The sequence below is a fragment of the Mytilus californianus genome, unplaced genomic scaffold (genome assembly GCF_021869535.1).
Source record: "Mytilus californianus isolate M0D057914Y unplaced genomic scaffold, xbMytCali1.0.p SCAF_3, whole genome shotgun sequence".
Taxonomy (NCBI): domain Eukaryota; kingdom Metazoa; phylum Mollusca; class Bivalvia; order Mytilida; family Mytilidae; genus Mytilus; species Mytilus californianus.
Genome location: NW_026262679.1, coordinates 72762782 through 72787610, shown reverse-complemented (window position 1 = coordinate 72787610; position 24829 = coordinate 72762782). Strand labels below are relative to the sequence as shown.

Below are 24829 nucleotides of genomic sequence, written 5' to 3'. Positions count from 1 at the left end.
CCAAAAACATTTAAAAAACGTTACGCATTTAATATTGAGAAAATGAATTTATAAAACATTTTGTTGCTAATATTTTAACAACATTTTAAAAAAATATTATGAATACATTTACCTAAAAACATTTAATAGAAAATGTTTAAACAATATTTTGCAAACATTAATTTAGGTTATGGAAGAAAAACTTTATTTCATCAAATCGTCAAATGACAGTGATTGAAGCGGTACTTCCCATATATAGCCTTTTACAGTGCACGTATTGCTATTTTCCGGATTTTCTGTTCCAGTACCGACAACAAAAGTTTACACATTTAAAATCTAACTGTTCCCGATGACCAACGAACATGATCCGAAGCAATTTTGGAAACCAGTAACCGGAAGTTTTATTTACCATGCTGTAAACAAAGACAAAGGAAACGACAAACGTACAAAATAAAGAATAACCTTATCATGCGTTAAAACTGGTAAGATATGACACTAGTTCACATTTATAAAACATTGTTATGCTTCTGGAAATATCTTGGTTAATTTTATTAATATATTCCAAGAATTAATACGAGTGTAAGCAAGCACAATGCAAAAAGGGGGGTGATGATTTAGTCTACCTAGATGTTATGATGTTTATGTCCAGTGAACATTACGAATTATACAAAAGGGGTTAAACTTAAGGGTTATTTATATGATTTTAAAATTCATAAATGTAATCACTTGTAACCAGTGAGCATGTCTGAAAAGTTCTGTGTTACAAGTCAGCCCTTTGACGCTTTGTTGGCTTTAACAGACTGAGCTATTTAAGCAGTACTTCCTTAGCTCAATCGCTGGCTACGTATCTACTAGTCAAGGGAATCTCAAACACGCAATGGTTAGCTATAAACACACAATATATAACGCATACAAGTCGACTGGCATATATTTCCGCCCTAAAATATCTATGATACGCACCCCTGTGCTATAATATATTGTTTATGTAACTTGTACATTTGTGTTTAGCCCTACAGCCCAGCCCAAGGCCAGATAATTATTTATGTGCCGGTCCCAAGACAGAAGTTTGATTTAGTAGTTGTCGGTTCATTTCTGACATATTTGTTTTATAAATTATGCCATTAGTTTCATTGTTTGAATTGTCTTTAATTATACGCCCGTTTATGGGACGTATTATGGTATACCGTTGTCCGTATGTCTGTCGTCAACATGTCGGACATTAACTCATAAATGCTTTAACCAATTTGAATAAAACTTTTTAAATTTTAGATTTTATGTTTCCGAGTTCTGGAGTTTTATTCATTAAAAATAGCGTGGATTTTCTAGTTTTCCGACAATAATTCAAAAACGCTTTCAGCAGTTCTCTAAACTTTGGTGAATAGTTTATATCTATAGACTCAAGCTCCCTTTCAATTTTCATGAATTTCTGATTTGACATTGAGAAATGATTGAACTTTTTTCTTCGAAAAATGCGACTGGCGTATCATGCGCTCATGGCGCAGCTGTTTATTTTTGAATGTTGTGGCCTTTGTAGCTGACTAATACAATGTGACTTTTTCTTACCTGTATTTTATTTATTTTGTTTATTTTAACTTTTGTAGGATCAATTAGCATGATTAGACATACCAAAATTTAGGATAGATTATTAGAAATGCAGATTAAAATTGAGAATGGAAATGGGGATTATATAGAAGAATTTAAGCTTAGAAATGATTCAAACCATCCTGGAGGAGCAAATTTTATGAAGGTATTTATTCTTTAAAATCCTCAATCTATAGTACATGTATTTGCGCTAAAATATACAATAACCATTACGAAACTTTTTTTTTTTTTGTAAGACCAAGAAAATGTTACAGGCCCTACATGGCTGGCTACTCTAAGTTGAGAAAATTGTAGTTTACAGTATACATGTCTTATTTTATAAACTGGTGAAATCTACGGTTACACTTTTGTAATAATAATACACCCCAAACTCTACAGATGTATAAACACGGCTGGTAATCTACACACGCAGAACAATTGGTTCTGCAATGAAAACCGTGAGAGGATTTTCCGGTTGTGCTTGAGTGGAGTAATTGTCACCGCTTCAAAAGGTATGTACATTTCTAAATCGCAATTTTCTAATTCAACTGATCAACATATTGAAAATCGGAGAATGCTATGCTGTGGTAAATACTCTAACGAAGAGATACATGTATCATTTACTGTTGTACATGGAGTTAAACTCCTACAAAATCAGTTGCCCCACGAGAAATTGCCTAAAAAAGTAACATTTAAATTTTGAAATGGTTCTATTAACAGACCTACAAGTTCAAATTTAGTTTTTTTTCGGTCAATGGGTATGAATGTCCGTTTTGGGCGGCATGTACGCTGTCAGGTGTTGATAGACGTCTTAATAAATCCAGAAACTACAAATTTTCATTATTTCATGCGTGAGGGGATCGATTCTGATTGAGGACATCGTGAATGCGTGAGTGGACGTGAAATCATATCTTTATATCCAAGCTATGAGTCAATGAAAGTTGCCTAAATTTGGTTAGATTGTTCATGAAAAAACACATTTGTGTGCAAAAAAAAAAAAAAAAACACTATGAGATAGAATTTTGAAATAAATTGTGGGAAGATAGGATTTATAAAGTGTTTTAAGAAAAATTAAAATAAAAAACTGGTGTCAACGATTTTGTTTTCTTGCTACAAGTAAAAATTCAAATTTTCCCTATCAGCCCAGTATATATTTTTTACTAAAAGAGTTATCTCCCCTTAAATTGGCTTATTTGAAAAAAATTATTCTCAAACACGAAATTTGATATTTTTTTAAATAATAATAATAATCGGTCTAGTTATTTGCCCAAATCTGCAAATTTGGAGACAGATTTGCAATTTATTGGTAAGACTGTATATTCATATAAATAAAACTTGGTGATTTATTGTATAAAGTAGATCATCGGTATATGTTCCCCGAGATAGAATTTTCTTATACTTTGCCAAAACGAAGATTTTACTATGCTCTTTTCAAAAAATATTATAAAAAAGATGGGTCACAGTGCTTTTTTTTCATGCTATGAGTCGTTGAAAATTGCCTAAATTTGCTTAGAATGATCATGAAAAGCACATTTTTGTGCATAAAAAGAAATCTATGAGATAGAATTTTGAAATAAATTGAGAGAAGATAGGTTTTGTTGTATGTTTTAAGAAAATAAAAATAAGAAATGGTGTCACCGAACTTGTTTTCTTGTTGCAAGTGAAGATAAAAAAAATCCCTATCATAAAATTGAGAATGTAAATGGGGAATGTGTCAAAGAGACAACAACCCGACCATAGAGCAGACAACAACTGAAGGCCACCAATGGGTCTTCAATGCAGCGAGAAACTCCCGCACCCGGAGGCGTCCTTCAGCTGACCCCTAAACAAATAAGTATACTAGTTCAGTGATAATGGACGTCATACTAAACTCCAAATTATACACAGGAAACTAAAATTAAAAATGATATAAGACTAACAAAGGCCAGAGGCTCCTGACTTGGGACAGGCGCAAAAATGCGGCGGGGTTAAACATGTTTTTTGAGATCTCAACCCTCCCCTATACCTCTAGCCAATGTAGAAAAAACAATCACACAACAGTATACGTACGCACAGTAAAACTCAGTATAAGAGAAGTCCGAGTCCGATGTCAGAATAGGAAACAAAAGAAAATAAACAAAATGACAATAATACATAAATAACAACAGACTACTAGCAGTTACTGACATGCCAGCTCTAGACCTCAATTAAACTGATTGAAAGATTATGTCTTCATCATATGAATATCAGGCACAATCCCTCCTGTTAGGGGTTTAGTATTATACCGCCATAAAATATATGAGAAGAACATAACCCGTGTCATGCCAACAACTGGTTTTAGAATAAATGTGCAGTATAATTTGTTTACTAAAAGAGTTATCGCCCCTTAAATGGCTTAGTTAAAAAAAAAATGATTCTAAAACACAAAATGTGTGGTATGTGTTTATATATTTTGCAATAAATCAGCAAGTTTTCTTCATATAAATAAACAGTCTAACCAATAAAATTGCACATCTGTTCACAAATTTGCAGGTTTGGGCAAATAACTAGACTGATTGTGTACTGCGATAGTACAATCCAAGATGGCGGTATACCATGAATCTACCTTAAACAAATATCAAATTTTGTGTTTTTAGAATCAATTTTATTCAAATAAGCCAATTTAAGGGGAGATAACTCTTTTAGTAAAAAATTTATACTGGGCTGATAGGGAAAATTTGAATTTTTACTTGTAGCAAGAAAACAAAATCGTTGACACCATTTTTTCTTTTTATTTGTCTTAAAACATATTATAAAACCTATCTTCCCACAATTTATTTCAAAATTCTATCTCATAGGTTTTTTTTTATGCACACAAATGTGTTTTGTCATGAACAATCTAACCAAATTTAGGCAACGTTCAACGACTCATAGCTTGGATATTAAGATATGATTTCACGTCCACTCACGCATTCACGATGTCCTCAATCAGAATCGATCCCCTCACGCATGAAATAATGAAAATTTGTAGTTTTTAGATTTATTAAGACGTCTATCAACACCTGACAGCGTACACGCCGCCTAAAACGACATTAATACCCATTAACCGAAAAAAAAACTAAATTTGAACTTGTAGGTCTGTTAATAGAACCATTTCAAAATTTAAATGTCACTTTTTTAGGCAATTACTCGTGAGGCAACTGATTTTGTAGGAGTTTAACTCCATGTACAACAGTAAATGATACATGTATCTCTTCGTTAAAGTATTTACCACAGCATAGCATTCTCCGATTTTCAATATGTTGATCAGTTGAATTAGAAAATTGCAATTAAGAAATGTACATACCTTTTGAAGCGATGACAATTACTCCACTCAAGCACAACCGGAAAATCCTCTCACGGTTTTCATTGCAGAACCAATTGTTCTGCGTGTGTAGATTACCAGCCGTGATAAAGTAGCTACAATTGTTGCTTCTGAATCCATTAACACTGATTAGATGACACTTTTATTTTTGTGAAAACACTGGATTAAATTGAAGAAAAATAGTTTATTGTGTAATTCAATGAAATAAGCTGAATTTCCACTCGATTAATCACTAAACAGAAGGACTAATTTGTTTACACTTTATTTTACAGAAGCCAGCAGATGTCAAAAGAAATAAAAAGAATGGAACAAAAGAAACTTTGAAAAAGAACAGTGATACGAAAATATTGAATAAATGTTTTGCATTTATAATTGTAATTCTATCTTATATAGTGTTGACTAAGGCAGCAAAGAAAACAGTCAAAAAACTTCAGAAAAAAAAATGTCCGATGCTACATGTGATCAAACATGAGATCAAGAAATACTTCTCAAAAAAATGCACAAAGATTAAAATCAGAAAAAAACCATGACAAATTATTACGTGTTCAAGGTATTACAAAAAATAGGGTTATGTCAATGATACATCAATCCAACAAAAGTAAACAAAATATATGTAGATTCAACTGTAATCAACAAACAATTGTATTAAAAGGAGATGTGGGGTAAAGATCAGTATGACAGCAGTTGTTTTTCAGATGCAGATCCAGGATTATGAAAAGAGGGGCCACAGGCCCTCTAAACTAGACAAAGTTTGAGTGAAATAGGTGGAATTAGATTAACCATAATTGTAGCTCCATAAGGGGACCCAGGCCTCCCCCCTCCCCACCCCCAGATCAGACATGATTAAAATGTTTTTTGAATATTTTATAAAACATTTGAATGATGATGTAAGGAAACATTTTTCTAATGATATTCATATAACATTTAAATGATGTTTTGAGAATATGAACATTATTAAAACATTTTGTAAAATGTTTTTTAAACATTTTCACAACATTTTATCCTGCAAAAACATTTTTTTTTATGTTTTAAAAATGTTTCAAGGATATTTTATAAACATGCATATTTAAAACATTTACAAAACATTTTACAAACATTGTCAACAAAATTCAGAAACGTTTTAATGATGTTTTAAAAATATCCTGGACATGTTATGGAAAATGTTTTGAAAATATTTTTAGCGCCATACATTTTAACGTGATTTTGATATTTTCTACGATATTTTCACAACATTTTTCAAAATGTTTTTAAAACATAAACACAATGTTTTTGTGTTAACTGGGAATCCAAATAAGGAAAATAAAACTTCCAAGATAAAATTTACTCCGTTTTCCTACAAATTCAATCAAAATGCATACACAACAAATAGATGAAAAATGGAAGTCCGAGGTAACATAGAAACTAGAGAAAATTTATAAACGAATGATGCTAGGATCAATTTTTATGAGGACATCTCAGGCGTCCGTTTGGCTGTGTGGGATGTACAAGGTACGCAGTCACGTTCGGTTAGAATAGGCGTTATTTAAGTTAGCTGCGTCGCACAGAAAAAGTGCCATGCATGCAATCAATCAATCAATCAATCAATCAATCAATCGACCGACCGACCGACCGACCGACCGACCGACCGACCAACCAACCAACCAACCAACCAACCAAGCAAAAAACCAATTTATCATGTTTCGGAGGGGAAAGACCGTTTAACAATTGTTTTTAAAACAATTGATTTATATTGTAAATGTGCACTTTTAACCATTCTAATTTACCATATATATCATAAAATGTCTCACTGGCACACACCCACCTCTTTTCTTTCATTATTATTATTATTATTATTTGCTGTGCTTGATATCAGTATTTATGCTTTGCATGATCATCACGGTGCTTTCTGTTTTATGTGTTTTATGTCTTGTGTTTATCATATATGATTGTGTATGTCGGTAAAAAGCTCTACAGAGCTTATATATGTTGTATTGTTATATGTATACCCGACTTTAAATAAATCTTTTATGCTTTATACCTTTTTATGTACAACATTACTGAATAGCCTGCTTCCAATCTGTTGGGATTTTACCAGAATCTCTTGTTATTGTCGTTTTAATCGTTATAGTACACCCATAGAAGACATAAAAAACTCGAGATTGGTTTACTATTAGTAATGGATTTCTGCCACGTAGTTTTTTGTTTTTGTTTTATATGATCTTATAGTACTTCAGTTCTTTGATTAAAATAGATGAGCTTAAACCAGTCAAATGAATATTAATACGCTAAACATAATATTTCTATTTGTATTAATGCATATTACTTTCAAATTGTCTTCAATAAATTTTACAAATAATGATGTTTTTGAATTACAGTTTTTTAAAGAGGTAAGAAAGTTTAGACCAAATTCTTGCTCTATATTATTGCGCGCAGTACAGGTAAAAACCGTTTAACCGATTACGGAAGTTGACAAACACTGCAAATGGCATCTAAATTCAAGTGACAATGTTAAGAAACCTGTTGTTATACGTTTTGATTCAGACTGTTCTTGGACAGTCCTCTGTGTGTAAGTAAAGTGTCGTCGTATACTTTCAGGTTATTCGGTAAAAACATCAGTGTAAAACATTGATTGCAAAGTTACCTGATTACACCTGTACTTGGGTTATGATTCATGCCTTTCCAAAATATTTTCCAGTTCAAAATATGTAATCAGAAATTACTTAATAATGCTATTTACTTATAGTTATAGTTTCTTGTGGCTAATTTGATCACATATTTAGGGCATAAAATGAATTACTTCACCTAGAATTCGTGATATTTTACATGTACCAAAACATTAGGTACAACTACTGCAGGTTATGCTGAAAAGAAGAAGTGTACATTTAAAATTTGATAACAGTAGTTATAGATGCTTTTGTAGTTATTGAAGCTAACTCAAACTCACACAATATACATGTATGTTGTATTTATAAATAATAAAATATGTATGATGCAGTCTGCGCACCTTAGACTTTTGGCTTCACTTTGAAACCTCATTAAAACCAATAATTGGCTAATAAATTGTGAACAAATTCATGACATACTTTAATTTCATCAAATCTTCTTAATATATGATTTCACCCTTGAGAATTTGTGTAATGTGTGTCCAAAATGAGGGAAACTCCTGTTTTGACGGGTCTTCATACAGAGTTTGTGAAAAAGTGATGGTCCAAAGGATTTGACCACCAAAATTTTGCTTAGGACTGACACAATTTTAGTATTTTGCAATAGAAATAATAGTGAGGACCAGCAGATTTTCTTCAAGGATTACCAGGGGGAAACAATTTTGTAAACGTTGTTCATATCATTATTATGTTTGGTGATTTCATGCATTAACTTTGAATAAAGGAAGGATTTTATACTGCGAAATACAGATCAGTTTGAACCAAACAGACTGCCAAGGATGCGGATCAAAAGTTTTTTTCAGTTTGATAAAATGAAGTTGAATGAACCCAATTTTTTATTTGAAAATGGTTAAATATGGTTAATCATGGGATTGCAATTATGAATTCATGCTTGAACTTATAAATTAAATTTTTTTCTGTCCCTTCAAACAACTAAAACAATTACAAGAACAATTCTATTTATGTAACATCGTTACATTGAGGATATGACAAAATAAGGTTATGCGTGTTATCACCAGCCTCACGGACACGGGGGATTCCACTGTATACTTAAAACACAATAGCGTTTCAAATTTGTTATTACCTTGCCTTAAAATGAACATATAATTGCTGTACTGGTTTTTGTTTGCTATCGCTTTTAAATGACAAAATTAACACAACAGAAGGTTTTCATTTCCCTATTTTGCAATTTCGCTACTTACACCAAACAAACAAACTGACAAAAGTAGAATATACTGTTTATGAAATTCCTTCCTAAAACAACTGTTATGTGATATTACATTACAAGTTGATGGATGCACCTAAAGTGATGTTATTTCACATGGTTATATTTATGGCAAAGGTAATGAAATTGAAGAAAAAAAGTCTCACAGATTTGACTTTTGCATAATTGGTTTACCATCAAATTCATGCCATTTGCTTTGCATGTGTATCTTCATCTACATGTATAAAACACACAAACATGACATAGATAACTGTAAAATAAATATCTTCACATGTAAAATCTTTTAATGTCTGAAAGTTTTGAATGAAATGTACAATTGTAGGAAACTAATGAAATGTTGTATGTATTTTTCAAAATCTTGTTTTCTTTCTATGCTTACCAGTTGCAGCTACAGGTATGTGGACAAAAATCCCTTTTTGACTTCACATTGTTATTTCAACCTCTTAATCTTAAAATGTTCTCGTATTTCTTAACATTGCACTGTTTATAATTTACGATTTTCAACAGTTGCATGTGCTTATTTGGTACAAACGTAATTCATTGTCTGATTCTGAATATGATAACATGTAAAAAAAAATGTAATGAAACATTTATGTTTTGCTGTAAAATGTAACAGAATTTTTATTTCTTTTGAATAAGACTACATTGTAGTTCAATAAGTTCATACCTGTACCGTACTACCAATATTTTTGTGATTAGGTTTATGGTGTGTAAATTTTATGAAAAAGGCTGCTTTTTAACTATTTGTCCTGTTACAATTTGTAAGTTTATAAAAAGAAATATTGGATATGTCTGAGATGATGCTTATTTACATGTATGTACATTGTACAGCACCACAAAGTTGTTGCTGATGATTACAGTGAGGACTCTTTATTTACAACTCTATGGTATATTTTATCAAATTAAATACAAAGAAATTTTTAGATTGAATCAATCACAGTCAGCAGCCTTTACTGTGAAATTCCTGCCAACAATGATTCACCAACTAAATATACATGCCTTCATGTGTGGACTTAAATAAGCTTTGTGTAACAATTTCATACAATAAGGTTAAGGGCCTAGGATATCTCTTAATATTGGAAAAGATATTGATTTGAATATCTTAAAACCTCCTTTATGTTGTGTAATAGTATGCATATGTAGAAATTTTGAACAACTCAAATTTCATTGATGCAGCATAAATATTTTATCATGTGAGCCTTGTAGGGTTTGGGTAAAGGTAATTAGTATTTCAAGGGTCCATTTGATGTAAGTAGCGTACAACGTAAACAAGAAATAAATAAAGATACATGTATGTAAATGGCCAGCAAAGCTATGGTCGAATAGTTTTAATATTAATATAAAAAGAAATTGATTGAGTTCGATGAGATGCTGTATCTACATGTAGGTACAAATGTATAGCGACAAATACATTGTATATTGTATATTAAACTATATATGAATCTTAAAACCATCGAGTTTTTTTCTACAAATGCATTTTAATGTTCTGTGTGTTGTCTATTTTTTATATGATCATGCATGTTCTGTGAGGGTTGTTTCCCATCTCTTTACCACTCCTTTTGTAAATGATTTCACATCACTCAAATCACATTATAATATTATATGTTTGTAACATTTTACACATATTTTTATATGTAAGCTATTAAAGGTATTTTCTATAAAGGTTTAGTAAAGTACATGTACAGGACTCAGGTATATTCTACATGGTGGAACTTTCAAAACACGATGTTTTGTATAATTGTAATTCACACAGTATTATTCCAATTTCAAGTTGTGGGACTTTATTAGGATGGCCACTTGACCTAATGAATTAACTAAACTAGAACCTTTTAGAAACTGTTCTACATTTTTGTACATGAAGTTTCTACAACAATGATTATCATTGTTGAATGCTTTTATTTTTTCAATTTTGTTATGTCAGAATTTAAAAGTCTCATAATTGTTGCTTTGAGATTTGCTCTTATCTTTAACCTTTTATAAAACCAAAGAAAAGAATCTATAAATATTCTACTAGATAGACCCCAAATAAAATTTTACAAAGAATATTAATTACAATGTACCTGGTGTCATCAACACAGAATTCGTGAAAGGACATAAACACTAAGACAACCTCCGATGAGATATCAGACGAAGGACAAGCCAATTAACATGCTCAATAGTCATTGCATTAATTGTAAATCTTTACTTTTTGCAGTTTTAAGGTGGTGCGTGTCGACTGATGCGGAGAAAGCAAAATGTCAAAATTTTCAGAACACGCTCAAGAGTACAACCATAAAAAATGCAGATATTAACAAAGTCATTCCTGATTTTTCATGTGTGGTTGGATTTGACACGTAAGTTTTACAAAATTAGCAGTTTCATCTACGTAGTATAGAATCTTCGGGAAATTGGACGCATGAAATTTATAATGTGTTGTTTTCATATTTTTATTTGACTGAGTCTTTGTAAATACAGTATACATGCAGTGATTCAGTTTAATTTAAAATTTACTCTTGCTAGTGCATTCTCACTGAACATTTGTAGATGTGGGTGATTTACTCTGTAATATCTCTGTTGGTGTTTTCACCTTAAATCATCAATAAACATGTTTTTACAGTCATTCATTAAATGACAGAGAGATGGATATAAGGTCCTTTACTGATCACCTATTGTGTGTTGTATAAGCTTGTACATTGTGTAAGTTGGAATTTAAGTAATAATAAGTAAATTTCATTTTTGTATGATGTGGTGTACTATATAAAATAAGCACTTTGCCACCTTCAGACTTCAGTTTGTATTTTTAGATACATTGTAGTGGCAAATCTTAGTCCATAATGCCAATGGACCAATTCAGATATTCACCTGTCTTTGAATTTATATTACACAGCTTCATCATTCTCATTAAAGCTGTAAAAAGTTCATAATAAAGTACCCATGATGCAACACCTTTTTTTGTATAGATTCATTCTGAAGATGAATCTTGAAATTGAATGAAAATGGCAAATATTCATTATTTGAATAATTTATTAATTTAACAGATTTGAATGTATGAAGATGATCCAGGATGGGAATGCTGACATGATGGCATTAGATACAGGTCAAGGTTATTTTGCTGGGAGATATCATAATATGCAGCCTATAGTAGCAGAAAAATATGCAGCAACTGCAGGTACATATTCAGTTTTTCTACAAAGAAAATATGTCCCTTGACTGCATATACATTTCTACTTTTCATAATCACTGCAGAAAACTAATTCCATAAAGGTCAGGGCCCGTATGCATAAAGCTACTTAAGTTAAGATTTGTTCCGAACGGACAGATTTTTCTACATGTCCTACGATAAATTAGTTTTACGATTGGATATCTTAACTTAAGTAGCTTTATGCATACGGGCCCAGAACTATTAACCTTTACCCCCACATCTCTTTTGATCTCTCTTTCATAAGAGAAAAACATGTTTTTTGTAAGTGTAAATTGTGAACAAGTGATTTAGTACTCAATCATGATTTATGATAATTGTACTTCGTTTATGATACTCACATATCAGGTTTTTTTTCCAGGTGATGATGGTATGAACTATTATTCTGTAGCAGTAGTTAGGAGAAATAGTATTTATGGAAGTGGTGCAGGTACTGGCACACAATTAGGGAATGGACTGTTGGGCAGTAATGCTTGTTTTCCAGGTAAGCTCTGATAAGATTTGGTTACATTTTATAATGGCCCATTTCAACATATTTCATATAGACCCTTAAGAAATATTCTTTGCCCTAGGACCACAGAGCCATTTTATAAAGTAAAAAATTCTGAATATTGTTTTGGATATTTCTTTCTTTGTTAGTCTTGCAAACTCACCGGCAGTAGTGATTCTATTGTACACTCGAGGTAATTTTAAGTTTAATATGACTCTTTGTAATTATGGGCAATCGTAATGTAATGTACTTTGTAATTCTCGAGAGATAGGTGATGAATTTCACTATATTCTAAACTGTACAGCTCTAACAGAAAGTAGAAGAGCTTTTCTTAAACCTTACTTATGTTAGCTGAGTAAATGTTTTGAAATTCGGCAGTTTATTTGTTTCATATATATAAAAAATATTCTGGTATTGAAAAATTTGTGTAAATTAATCAGAATTATCAATACAGAGGTATGTTCTCCAGGGTGATCATCGATCTCTTCTTTTTATGCTCGTTTTGTACAAACTTGTCATGCACAGAATCTGTATGTAATTATATGTAAAAATGTCTTCTTTGTACCATTTACTTGGTTTTATAAGAAATAAAGAATCAATAATGATGAAGATTGATTGCTGGTGATTAAATAATGATTTACAGTCATTTTGTGTATACATGACCCTTTTTCTAATGAAAATAGAATTTTTTTTTATCACAGATAAATCAAGAAATTATATAACATTTAAGATGGTTACAAGCACAGAACAATCTAATGACATGTTTATTGTAGTAAAAGGAACCAGGGCTTTATCTTAAAAAAAATGATACAAAATTGTAAAATTTTATATTAAAGGTATTGGAACAGCAGCAGGGTGGCTATACCCTATCAGTGTAATGTTACAGAATGGTGATATTAAAGTGACAGAATGTAATGCTGTGGTGAAGGCTGTGACAGATTTCTTCCATAACATGTGTTTACCTGGAGCTCTTACTTCTTTCTATAATCCATTTGGTAGGTACTGCTAGGGTTTAGCTGTTATTTGGCAACAGTTCGATTGATATTTTTGAATTTTGGAAGATCAAATTAATTTAGATTCAACCAAGACAAAAATAAACCCCAGATTTCATGTGCCCTTACCCGTGACAGTAAATTAATGCACCATTTATTAGTTATCACCATGTTGGTAATTAACAAATCAATAATATAAAAGCATTCATACTGTTAAAACCAAAATTTTTGGATAAGAAATATGTATGAATGCTTTGTTTTGCATAAACTATGATTAGCTCTGTCATATTTATATTTATTTGCATTTTTCTGAACCTAGTCAGTCAATTTTGACTAAACTCTATATTGCAGTGAAACTTTATGTGTAAGCTCTGCTAGTACATTTGTTCCAGTTCTTATGGGTTATCTTCATTGTTTGAAAAAAAGATCTTCAATACTGCTCAGCAAATTTGAATTAAAACTATCAACATCATACGAATAAGGAGATGTGATGATTGCCAATGAGACAATTATCCATTAGGTAGGCAAAGGACAAAGACAGGAACAGGTTGACAATATTAGGAATAGAACATAGGAAATAAAATACTTAGATGCATTTTCAAACTCCATGCAATCAGTAAGTTTTCCAGTTTGGATTCCTTTTATAAAAAATATTGCAGATGACCCAACCTTTGAACATACATAAAAAAATGTACTACATCTACTATATTTTCCAAAAAAATGTAAGTTTATGGTAGAAATTGATAGTTCTTATGAAGTCATATTGCATTTCCTTGCAGGAAATAATCCAAGTTTGCCTCTGAGTTCAATAAATAGAAACTCGTGAAAAAGTGATACCTAAAAAAAAATAAAAAATAGGAAGACAGAAGTGTGTCATGTGATTTCTTTGTATTATGTGAAGTTATGAATTACTGATTTACAAAACTTTTAAAATTGTGATCTTTCAGGTAACAATCCAACAGAGATTTGTCAGCTATGTAAAGGAACATCTGGAACTAAATGTTCTACAAAAGATCCCAGTGCTGGATATGATGGTGCTTTCCGTTGTTTACAGAATGGTGATGGAGATGTAGCTTTCCTTCGTCATGATACTTTGATACATTTAACAAACAATGCTTCCTCTGTAAGTAACATTTTGAAATTTACTTTTGTAATTGAATGCTTTTAGCATGTTTAAATGTGATGTAATTTGCCAGAGCTCAAAATTAAACTGGCCTGTAGACCCAAAATTGACAAATGCAAGGTCCAACCTATATACTGTAAGACTGTAAATGTCATTTCATATTATTAATCCTCACCGTCATTTATCATTCTTAGCTGTCACATTTACAACTAAGTATTTTTTTACTCATTATATTGGAAGCATAAGTACTTTACTGTATAGCAAATTTATACAGAGTTTTCATCTCTATACTTTATTTTGTCCAATGATCATGAATGTAATATTTTAAACATTTATCCAAAGACACATGCCACTTGCTGTCACAAAGAAGTATTGACTATATACTGATGCCGATTAGTTTCCCATCTGTAATAAAGAAAAGTGACAATACAGTTAAAAGTAAACAGCAGAAAAAGTCAACAGTAGTGAAAATAGTATTTCAGTAGTTGCTGTCTTTTGTAAAATGAACCTGTTTTGTTTATTGATACAGTAAAAAGGCTTTGATCCTTCCTGACAAATTTGTTTAATTTGCAGTTTATTTATTATTCAGCAACAGTGACATAGATGCACTTAAGGAAGATGGCATGTGAGGTGCAAATAGATAGGTGCTCCTTATTTAAAAGTTTAAAAATGTATAATGAATTTTATTTTGGTATAATTAAATTAAATTCAAATCTGTTCTCATATTTCAGGAATTTGTCTTATTATGTCCTAATGGTGGGACAAGAGACATTCAAGACTACAAGAATTGTAATTATGGAAGTATTCCTGCAAACACAATCATGACATCAGCATTAAAAGACATACAAACTAGAGCTGCTTATAAACAATTTCTACTGCAAGCATCAGAATGGTTTGGTGTAGGAAAACCATACGTAAGCTTATTTAACATGTTTAGTTCTGATTCATGGCTTGGATACGGAGGTCAGAGAAACTTACTTTTTACAGACACAACCCAGGAACTAGTAGATGTAGGAGACAAAGACACATATTACAAATGGGTTGGTGAGTAAATTTAAATTACCTCCTTTAGGTTTGCAGTGCCATAAAACTAGATATTTATCTGATTACTGCAGTACATATCGATGATAGAATATATAACTAGAAAAAAGTAGAAGAAACCATAGTGGACAATAAAAAAAAACCCAGTTAAAAAAAGGCCGACAATGCCATGTTTAAAAGAAAAAAGATGAACGGATACAGTTATTGATTCTTGAACAACATCTACATCTGCTTTGTTTGACCTGAAGACCAAATTGTAAAAGCCAAAATTTGCAGGGAACAGTTTAGATCTAAGGGTCAAAGGATACAGTTGTTGTATGAGATCACGGTCTAGAATTGTTTTATTTACCTCCTGTGTCCTGAAAAAAAAATCATTTGGGGTTGTAATTTTATTAGCCTATTACTTATATTTGAAGGAAGTCAATAGATAGCTGTAAATGCAACGTTTCTTAACTGTTGTCCTGCATTTAGAAATACTTTTAAAATATCGTCTTTGTTGATAAGTGTATTTATGATTTTAATATATATTGCAGTTTATTTAATTCTGTTTATTTACACTAGATGCCAAGTTTTATGACAATATTGAAAAGTTGAACCAATGCCCATTGAACTATGCTAAATGGTGTGTGATCTCTGGTGGTGAGAAGGCTAAATGTGAGAACATGATGATGGCATTTGGAGCTAAAGATTTGAAGCCAAAGCTGGATTGTGTATTGGGTAAAAGTGCAGACCATTGTATGCAGCTGATTGCTGACGGGGATGCAGATATGATGACATTAGATTCTGGAGATGTTTATTTAGCAGGAGAGTATGTATATTCAAAATGCTTTTTGGTGTAAAATCATGCGATGTACTTTTTGGCCTTTTAAAATTAAGTTTGAGAGATTTAGCAATATAACAATCATGATTTTTGCCATTTGTTTCTTTGGCTTTAGGAAACAATTATAGATTTGTATTATTTTAAAAGCAACTGCACATTGGATTATAAATGAATTGTTCCATTGTGGAATGTTAAATGTCCTTTGAAGTATAGTTGCTTTTATGAAGTGTGTCAGTTTCAAATAAACTATAAACAACCCAAAAAACAAATATTTGCCTACAGTATGACTCAAATCAAACATGGCCTGATATCAGGTATGCAGCACAAATTTCTAAGAACACGATTTTGACTTGTGTTTGTATTTTTAGAAAATATGGTTTAAAACCTATAGCAGCAGAGGATTATGGAAATATGGATGCCTCCTTTTATGTTGTGGCTGCAGCCTGGAAAAGAAATCCTACCATGACCTTGTTTAACCTTAAAGGTATGTACTTGAAAAACTTTATGCAAAAAAAAGATCAACTGTAAAACATTGATTGGTTGACAACATTGTGATAACGTTGTAGGTAATTTTTAGGTTGATGAAAATGTTTTATTGCTATGAGTATTTTTTATTGAAATATGCTACAGTTTTGAGAATTTTGTTCTGAAAAACTGTGTTTAATTTATTGTTTGTTTCAACAGAAAGACATACATATTTAAAATCAAAGGGCTCAAATTGACCTGCATGAAAAAAACAGTGTGACATGGTATACATGTAAAACCTGTTTTTAGTTAAATAAAACTTTGTGTTTGAGGTGTAGATAATTGTAATTAACTATTTGTAGACAAGAGAGCCTGTATGGCAGGAATGGGTAGAGGTGATGGATGGATTGTTCCTGTCAGTATATTTATAGAAACAGAACAGTTTGTTCCACAGTACTGTAGTATATTTGAAAATATTGGTATGTATCCTAGTCGTTTAAAAATATTTTTGAACAAGATATTTAAAATTCTGTCATAAAAGAATTTAAGCTTTTCATTTTATAAAAGCAATTAGCTTATTCTTAGTAGGATAGGTTTAGAGGGTTATATTTTAATAAAAATGCTTTATTTATATGAATATGGAATATTATTGAAATGAAAGGAATTGATTTAAACATAGTTGATAGAAAAGTTTTTTTTTCCATTGAAGATTTTTTTGGTAATGTTTCATCCTGTAAATCAACTATAATGCACACAAGAAAGCCTTATACAATATGAAAAAAAATTGTGATATATGTCAAAGTGACAGCAACCCAATGACAAGATATACTATCTAGTGGTCAAACCAATTTATATGTACATTTAGTACCAAAAACATTTGTTAGAGAAAAAAGGGTTGTCAGGAATCAGAAACACTGCAAATGTTTCTTTTTCCCCCATGAAATTGCATATGTATGCAATATGTGCCTAAATGAAATGGTCTGTTGAAAATTAGAATTCAAATGAACAGAATTACAAACTCAAAATGCTGCAATTATTTTATTTTTATGCTCCATTTCAAATATACTTAGTTGAAAATTACTTTAAGGAAACATTTAGTGCACTCCTCTTGTGAACATTTTTAATTCCTTGTTGTTTTGTTGCAAAATTGTACATCAAATTAGAATGTCACATTCAATTGAAATGATGATTATTAAGCTGGTTGAACATTTAACAATTCAACTAACAAAATTGGATTACTAACATAAAGAATGAAATAAAATGGTATACTATGTCTCTAAAGGTTTAATGAGAAACTAAAAGAGTATAACATTCAGAAAATAATTGGCAGAAAATAACAAACGACGATTTCATCAGCATGTGGTTTATCGGAAATATTTGCAACTGGATAGAAGTGATTTAAATGCATGGAGAATTAGAGAAAACGTATCCTTTGATTTCCTAAATATGTTATTTCCTGATGCAATGTTGCAGAATTTTCTGATTTTCATTACAGATATAAAAACAGTATTTCACCAAATGTTAAAATACTTAATTGTAAGCTTTGTAATGCGGTTAAATTTTTTAAATACTTTTGATTACAATTCCAGGTCAGCTGTTTATTAGAACATGCATACCAGGAGCACTGGATTCTGAGTACAATCCTAACCAGTATCCTATAAGCTTATGTGAAGCATGTGCTGCTGGTGGCTACAAAAAGTGTCAGAGGAATCAGATAGAACAGTATTATGGTGCCACAGGAGCTTTCCGTTGTCTTGTAGAAAGTATGTATCAAGTTTTATGTTTGAGAATGATAAAATTTCTATAAATTGCTGTATTTCAAGCTTGTTTACACTTTGAATACAAAGGCAACTGTTAAAATTCAGGATTTGATCTGTGATACATTAAGAATTTCAGAGCAGAAGAGTTCTCTTTTAGAACAAGGACAACAATGCAGTAATGAAGCAAGAGTTGGTTTATTTCAATCTGAGTGAATTTGATTTGATTGTTCAAAATTCCGCTCACATTGCAAGGATTTCAGGAAAAGTTGATCAGGACATACAAAAGTTACCATGAAGAAAATTTTTTCCACCAAATTCATTACTCTAGAAGAGATTAAACATTCATAGTCAATTGCAAAGGACAAGTTTCATAAGGTCAGGAAAATGCAGAAATTACAAAGTATAGTATGAAATTTAATTTCACAATTATACATAATAATATAATTATTTTCTAGATGGAGGAGATGTAGCGTTTGTGAGACATTTGACTGTAAGAGACAATACTGATGCACGAAATCATGCCATCTGGGCCAGAAACAGAAGATCTGATGATTATGAGTTGATGTGTAAAGATGGAACACGTAAACCTATTGATGAATGGAGAACTTGTCACTTGGGCAAATTGCCTTCTAATGCTGTTGTTACAGGAAGTATGTTATGTAATTTAGTTACATTGATTGGATGATGTGTAAATTTCACTAGTCAGCAAGTAAAAATCTCATATCACCAGATTAGTTCTTGATTTCAAACAGGCCTTCTCTAGGCAATGAGTAAGGACCATTATTAAATAAAACCCATTTTTAACCATCAATTACAGATGTTTATGTTACCTCTGAGTCAAAACTTTGTATGATATACAGCACCTAAAAATGCAGAACTTTAAAAACAATAAGGTGCAAATTGTATGATTGTTTTGTCTTCTTTCAAAATTATTACCCAGCTCTAGATGGTTAAGTTTTTGATGTATCAAATTTTGTACATATTAGAAATTTATGTGAAAAATTTAACAGGAAAGATAAAATTAGAAAATACTCAAAAACATACTCCTCATATGGAAGTTGAAGATTATTGCTGTATATTAATTGAAGAAATAAAATTCCCAAATGAGTTATTTGAAAATTATGTTGCCCAAAACATTTTCAGAGATTGATTATATCAGATGAAAGTTAAATGTTTCTATATATGATAGTTCTGTAATTTTTCACTTACTTTCAGAACACAAGTCAGAGGAGGATGTAAACATATATTGGCAGCTGTTGAATTATGGACAGCAGTTTTTCTCCTCAGATACGTAAGTGTATACTTAATTTTTTGTGGTCATGATTATACAAAATTTTATTTGATTTTATACAAAAGCTCTTCTTCAGGAAGTATTTTAGCCTCCTTGATAATAGCAGACTTTTGATTCTAACACTGCACCCTTAAGAAAGGGATATTGTCTACACAAGTAGGGAGGAAAAATATAAGGGGAGGAGTAACTTTAGTTTACACAAAAATGTTTGCCAAAAAAGAAATATCAGTTCATTGATCTCCAGTTTCACTATTTTATAAGAAATCAAACAATTAAGAAATATGAAAGGTGGAAATAAGAGTAGATGTAAGGTAAATACTAATGAGACAGCAACCTAATAACACAAGTAAACATAAAGAAGAGACTACTGGTGGTCAATTTATTGTGGATAATTTTGCCTATCTTACGCCAAACATATCCGCTTAATTAGCTTTACCAAATATATGCATATAATTATGAATTTCTTGTATTTTTTTATTCTCAGTGAGGGAGATTTCCACATGTTTGACTCTGGTACCTGGTACAACGATCTCATGTTTACAGATGATACAGTTCGACTTATTAGGGTGCCTGATAGCCGTAACACTTTTTCATCCTACCTCGGGCGTGACTTCATAGTGCAAGCAGAAAGGTTACAGAAATTTACATGTGTAGCAGTAGGAAGTGCACCAAAGACAAGTCTAATTCCTGTGTATCTGATAACTGTTATTAGCATAATAAGGATCTTTGTATGATTGACATGTGAGGTGACAGAAATCAACATCATTTGTAAATATCATGACCAGGATGTATATATTGTAATCTACTGCAATCTGTTTGGGAAATAACTATGCATATTTAGAAGTTATTTTAAACTTTAATTGATATGAAAACTAATTTCTTTTGTTTGTGCATGGAGTATATATAAATAAATGTTAAATTGCAGTCAATGCACAATTATTTTGTTATTATGATGAATCTTCATTTCTTGTGGCAGACCAGAATTGAAAATATAAAACCCATGCATGTCTTCTATTATTTTGGAAAGAACAAATCTTAATTTCAATCATTTATCATTTATAAGATGATAAAATTTAAGTAGCAACATTTTTGATATTTGAATAATTTTTTAAAATCTTTGTAATAATGTTAAGTAATTTTTATAAAAATGTATATATTTTTTTAATGTAAAATTTGTAGATAATGTGTATGTACTTGTATAAACTATGTGTTGTCCCCTTTATGTAAATGTCTGAAAAGATTCTGTTCTCATTTATTCATATTGTCAATAATTCTTACAAAATCTAGTATGAAATTTTTTATGGTGAAAAACATGTAGACTTTCAGAACACCACAGGCAATATAGTTACAATAAATGATTTCTCTGTTTAATACCATGTCTTATGGATGTTTAGTATAAGTTCTGATAATGACATCATGTCACTGAAACATTGAAAGCTTTTAATAATCTATGAACCTATATTATAAGAATATATAAAATCCAGTTATGTAAGTAAGATTTTGGATAAATGAAATAAATAAGACAGATTTAAAGTAAGACAACTCCAAGCACACAAGGACCTAATTTGTAAATAAGACTGAAAAAGTGTATATATATACCTGTTTAATCTACATCATTAATATATCAAGAAGTGCCATGTCTGTTTTTATGTATACCAGAACAGTGAATGGTTGTGAATGATATGGTTAAATTTTATTCCATTGTTACTGTACAGAAGTTTTATTCTTAATAAGAGGGTGTGTTAAAATGATATCATAAATGTAGCCTTTGTTTTTAGCTTACAAATTTAAGTTTTGAATATTTTTATGAAGAAGACATATTTAGAAAAGTGCCTGTATTGTAAAAGAAGCTTTCATAAAAATATAATGAAATCCAGTTGAAAATAGATCACACTTGTCAGTGAGCTTATGCCTTTCTCCCATTTATTACTTTTTTATATGTAAATATCAATTTCTCATATTGGTGAGATCCTGACAAAATATTTACACTGGATTCTATCTAGAACATTATAAAATTTAAGTCTTATTATACACTTAAAAAATTCCCTTTGTTTAAAAAAATAAAAAGAGGGAAAGACAAGCCACAGTTAATATTTTTTCTGCATATGAAAGAAAGAAATTGTTCACAAATCCATAACAAAAAAATCTCTCTACTGAGCATTCAGTTTTTTACTTTCTCCTCCACAAATATTTTATTTTGTTGAAAGTTGGTGGTTTGTGCCATCCCAAAATGAACTCATAAAAAGGTTGTTTTATACTTTATGGGAGTTGAATAAAACTATGTATCACACCACAGAATTAAGTTAGACATGAGTTGTTATCAATATTTTAATGAATCAATAGGAATTTCTTTTTAAGCATTTACTGTCGCACTCATTTTATATTTTTCAAATTCCAAAAGTGATTTTAAGTGGTTGTGTGATTGAAACATATCAAGTTTACATTCCATTTATATTCATAATTGTATGTACATTTCTGAGCATATCAAATTTACTTGGACATATTTTATATAATATTTTTATATTGAAACTTTACAACTTTTCATATCATCATAGTGTTTAGAAGAGATGATTACATTAATTCCATTCCATAATTTAATAAAGAATAAACCAGATATTTATCTTTTTATAATTACACCACTTACTCTTGTGTCAGATTATCATCTGAAAGAGGTAAGACTGCTTTTTGGCCCAATTGCTGCTGTGACCTTGATATTTGACCTTAGTGACCTCAAAATCATACAAGTTTTCTTTAACCCATGGGCCATTACAGACAAAATTTGTTATCACTTGGACAAAAGATTAAAAAAGAATCAGCCAGAAACCTCTATGTTCCATCTCAGCTAGAAATTTTAACAGAGTGTCTGTTGAATTTGAAACAGATGGACGTTTTGATGCTCTTTGAAATATGTTTGTGTCTATATGAAATATAGATGGCAATACCTTTTGAATATTCATATTTGATTGCCTTTCATATCAATGCAAATACTTGTAATGCAGTCATATAAAGTTGTACAAATAGAGATTGAGTACGAGTGCTAAGAACTAGACAAACATGGTAGTTGATTGGATCTTTTCCTAATCTCATGGTTTGTATGAGCTACTGACATTACATGACCTCTGTATTTTTAATGTGCAACAACAAGTATTTTCAATGACTTTTGATAGAATTTGAATGGAACTGATCAGTTGCAAGACAAATAAATCAGACTTGCATTTCCAAGGTGAAGAAAGAGGTCTATAGATGACGAATTACAGATATCCATCTGCTTAACCAATACAAATTTATTTCATTTCAACTTTTAGAATAGCTTATATAACATGAATGGAACAGTGTGACTATGTGTACAAAGTTAAATGGTTTGGACAGTACCATTAGCTATCCCTAGTCTGCAAACCAAGTAATGCATTAATTGAATATATAATTGTTTAAATGTTAAACTATTAATTATTTCATCAAAGAAAGTCTTTTGAGTAAGCTTTCACTAGCTGATCATTATGTAATGCTGCTATTGGGCCAATTTCTATTGTGCTTTTTGACATTTCAAAGATGGTAGAGAATTTTACATTTATTTGGGTTTTTTATGCCCCTGCCGTAGCAGAGGGGGCATTAAGGTTTATCCTTGTCCGTACTTCCCGAAATTGGGTTCCGTTCTATAACTTGAGTTTCCCTAGACCAAATGTTACGAAACTTGTACACTAAGATTATTATCACCTAAACACAGATCAAGCTTAAAATTGGGTGTCATCACTTTTACCGTTCTGGAGTTATGTCCCTTTATAAATGAAAAAATATGCTGAATTTTTCATTTCTGCACTCTCAACATTCCTTTGCCTCAACAAATGTTCTGAAACTTATACACGATGCTTATTACCACAAAACTTGGATCAAGTTTGAATTTGGGTGGCATCACTTTTACCATTCTTGAGTTATGCCCTTTATAAATGGAAAAATTGCTGAATTTTTTGTTTCCATTATCTAACTTTAGGTTGCCTAAACCAAATGTTATGAAGCTTCTACACAATGCTTATTACCATAAAACATTAGATCAAGTTCCAATTTGGGTGGCATCACTTTTACAGTTCTCTAGTTATGTCACTTTATAACGTTATATGCAAGTGAGGGCATTATCTGTGTCCCATCGACACATTCTTTATTTATTTTGTTTATAAATGTATAACATGGACCAAGCCAAGAGCCTGTAACCTGTGGTTGTCATAGGTTACTGCCATAATTTTTTTTTATTGTTTTCAGGTTGCTGGTTTTCTCTTGTGAATTGATTTTATTTAGTCATCAATGGCCTTTCATATGGTACTGTAAATTCAGAAATTATTGCGATGTTTTTATTATTGCAAAAAATGTGACAGGGTTATAATCACAATAATTTAAACTTGCAATTTGAAATTTTTTATATGAATTAAACAGGGTTTTTCTCAATATCGCAAAACTTAAAATCGCATTTTAGTCTAAAATGACAAAATCGCAATAATAAATGCACACAATAATTTCTGAATTTTCAGTATATAACTTTCTCATTTTGAAGGGTGTATTTTGACCTGTGTTGTTCACATCGTTGTCTTGGTTTTTGGTGGAATGTTTTCTCATTGGCAATCTTACCACTTATCCTTACTTTTTGGGGATGAAGAACAGCAAAACAAGTGCTGTGCCTTTACTTGAGGTTTTGTCAAATGTGTGTTGTGATTTTGTGCCTGGAATAAACACAACATATCCATTCTTTTCCATCAGTGAGAGGCTAACAATATATTTTGTGTATAATAAGTGATTTTACAATACACTTGAAATCATAAGATGTCAGTTAAACTATCTCTACCATATCAAGGTGAAATATGGCCCGTAGCAATTGACTAGTTTAGGTTATTGTTTACTTATAACACCACTGACTTGTAAATTTTTTTTAAA

At 31.0% G+C, this 24829-nt stretch overlaps 1 protein-coding gene and 1 long non-coding RNA gene across 2 annotated transcripts; both read left to right on the top strand.

The window, feature by feature from the left end:
- Positions 1-5260, top strand: LOC127735039 (uncharacterized). Its single transcript, XR_007997950.1, has 3 exons — positions 1-461; positions 1581-1726; positions 5155-5260. It is a non-coding gene; the product is annotated as an uncharacterized LOC127735039 (long non-coding RNA).
- Positions 5261-7310: 2050 nt separating this feature from the next.
- Positions 7311-22523, top strand: LOC127735038 (melanotransferrin-like). Its single transcript, XM_052245127.1, has 14 exons — positions 7311-7427; positions 10944-11082; positions 11767-11897; positions 12289-12411; positions 13254-13412; positions 14357-14532; positions 15264-15576; positions 16135-16381; positions 16762-16877; positions 17221-17337; positions 18448-18621; positions 19074-19268; positions 19834-19909; positions 20394-22523. Exons 1-14 carry the CDS (start codon positions 7367-7369, stop codon positions 20641-20643), a joined length of 2277 nt encoding a protein of 758 aa, XP_052101087.1. The 5' UTR covers positions 7311-7366; the 3' UTR covers positions 20644-22523.
- The last annotated feature ends 2306 nt before the right edge of the window (positions 22524-24829 follow it).

Coding starts and splice junctions, on each gene's coding strand:
- LOC127735038 (XM_052245127.1), top strand. CDS start 7,367: ATGTTAAGAAACCTGTTGTTATACGTTTTGATTCAGACTGTTCTTGGA. Junction 15,577..16,134: donor CACATATTACAAATGGGTTG/GTGAGTAAATTT, acceptor TATTTACACTAG/ATGCCAAGTTTTATGACAAT. Junction 16,382..16,761: donor GATGTTTATTTAGCAGGAGA/GTATGTATATTC, acceptor TTGTATTTTTAG/AAAATATGGTTTAAAACCTA.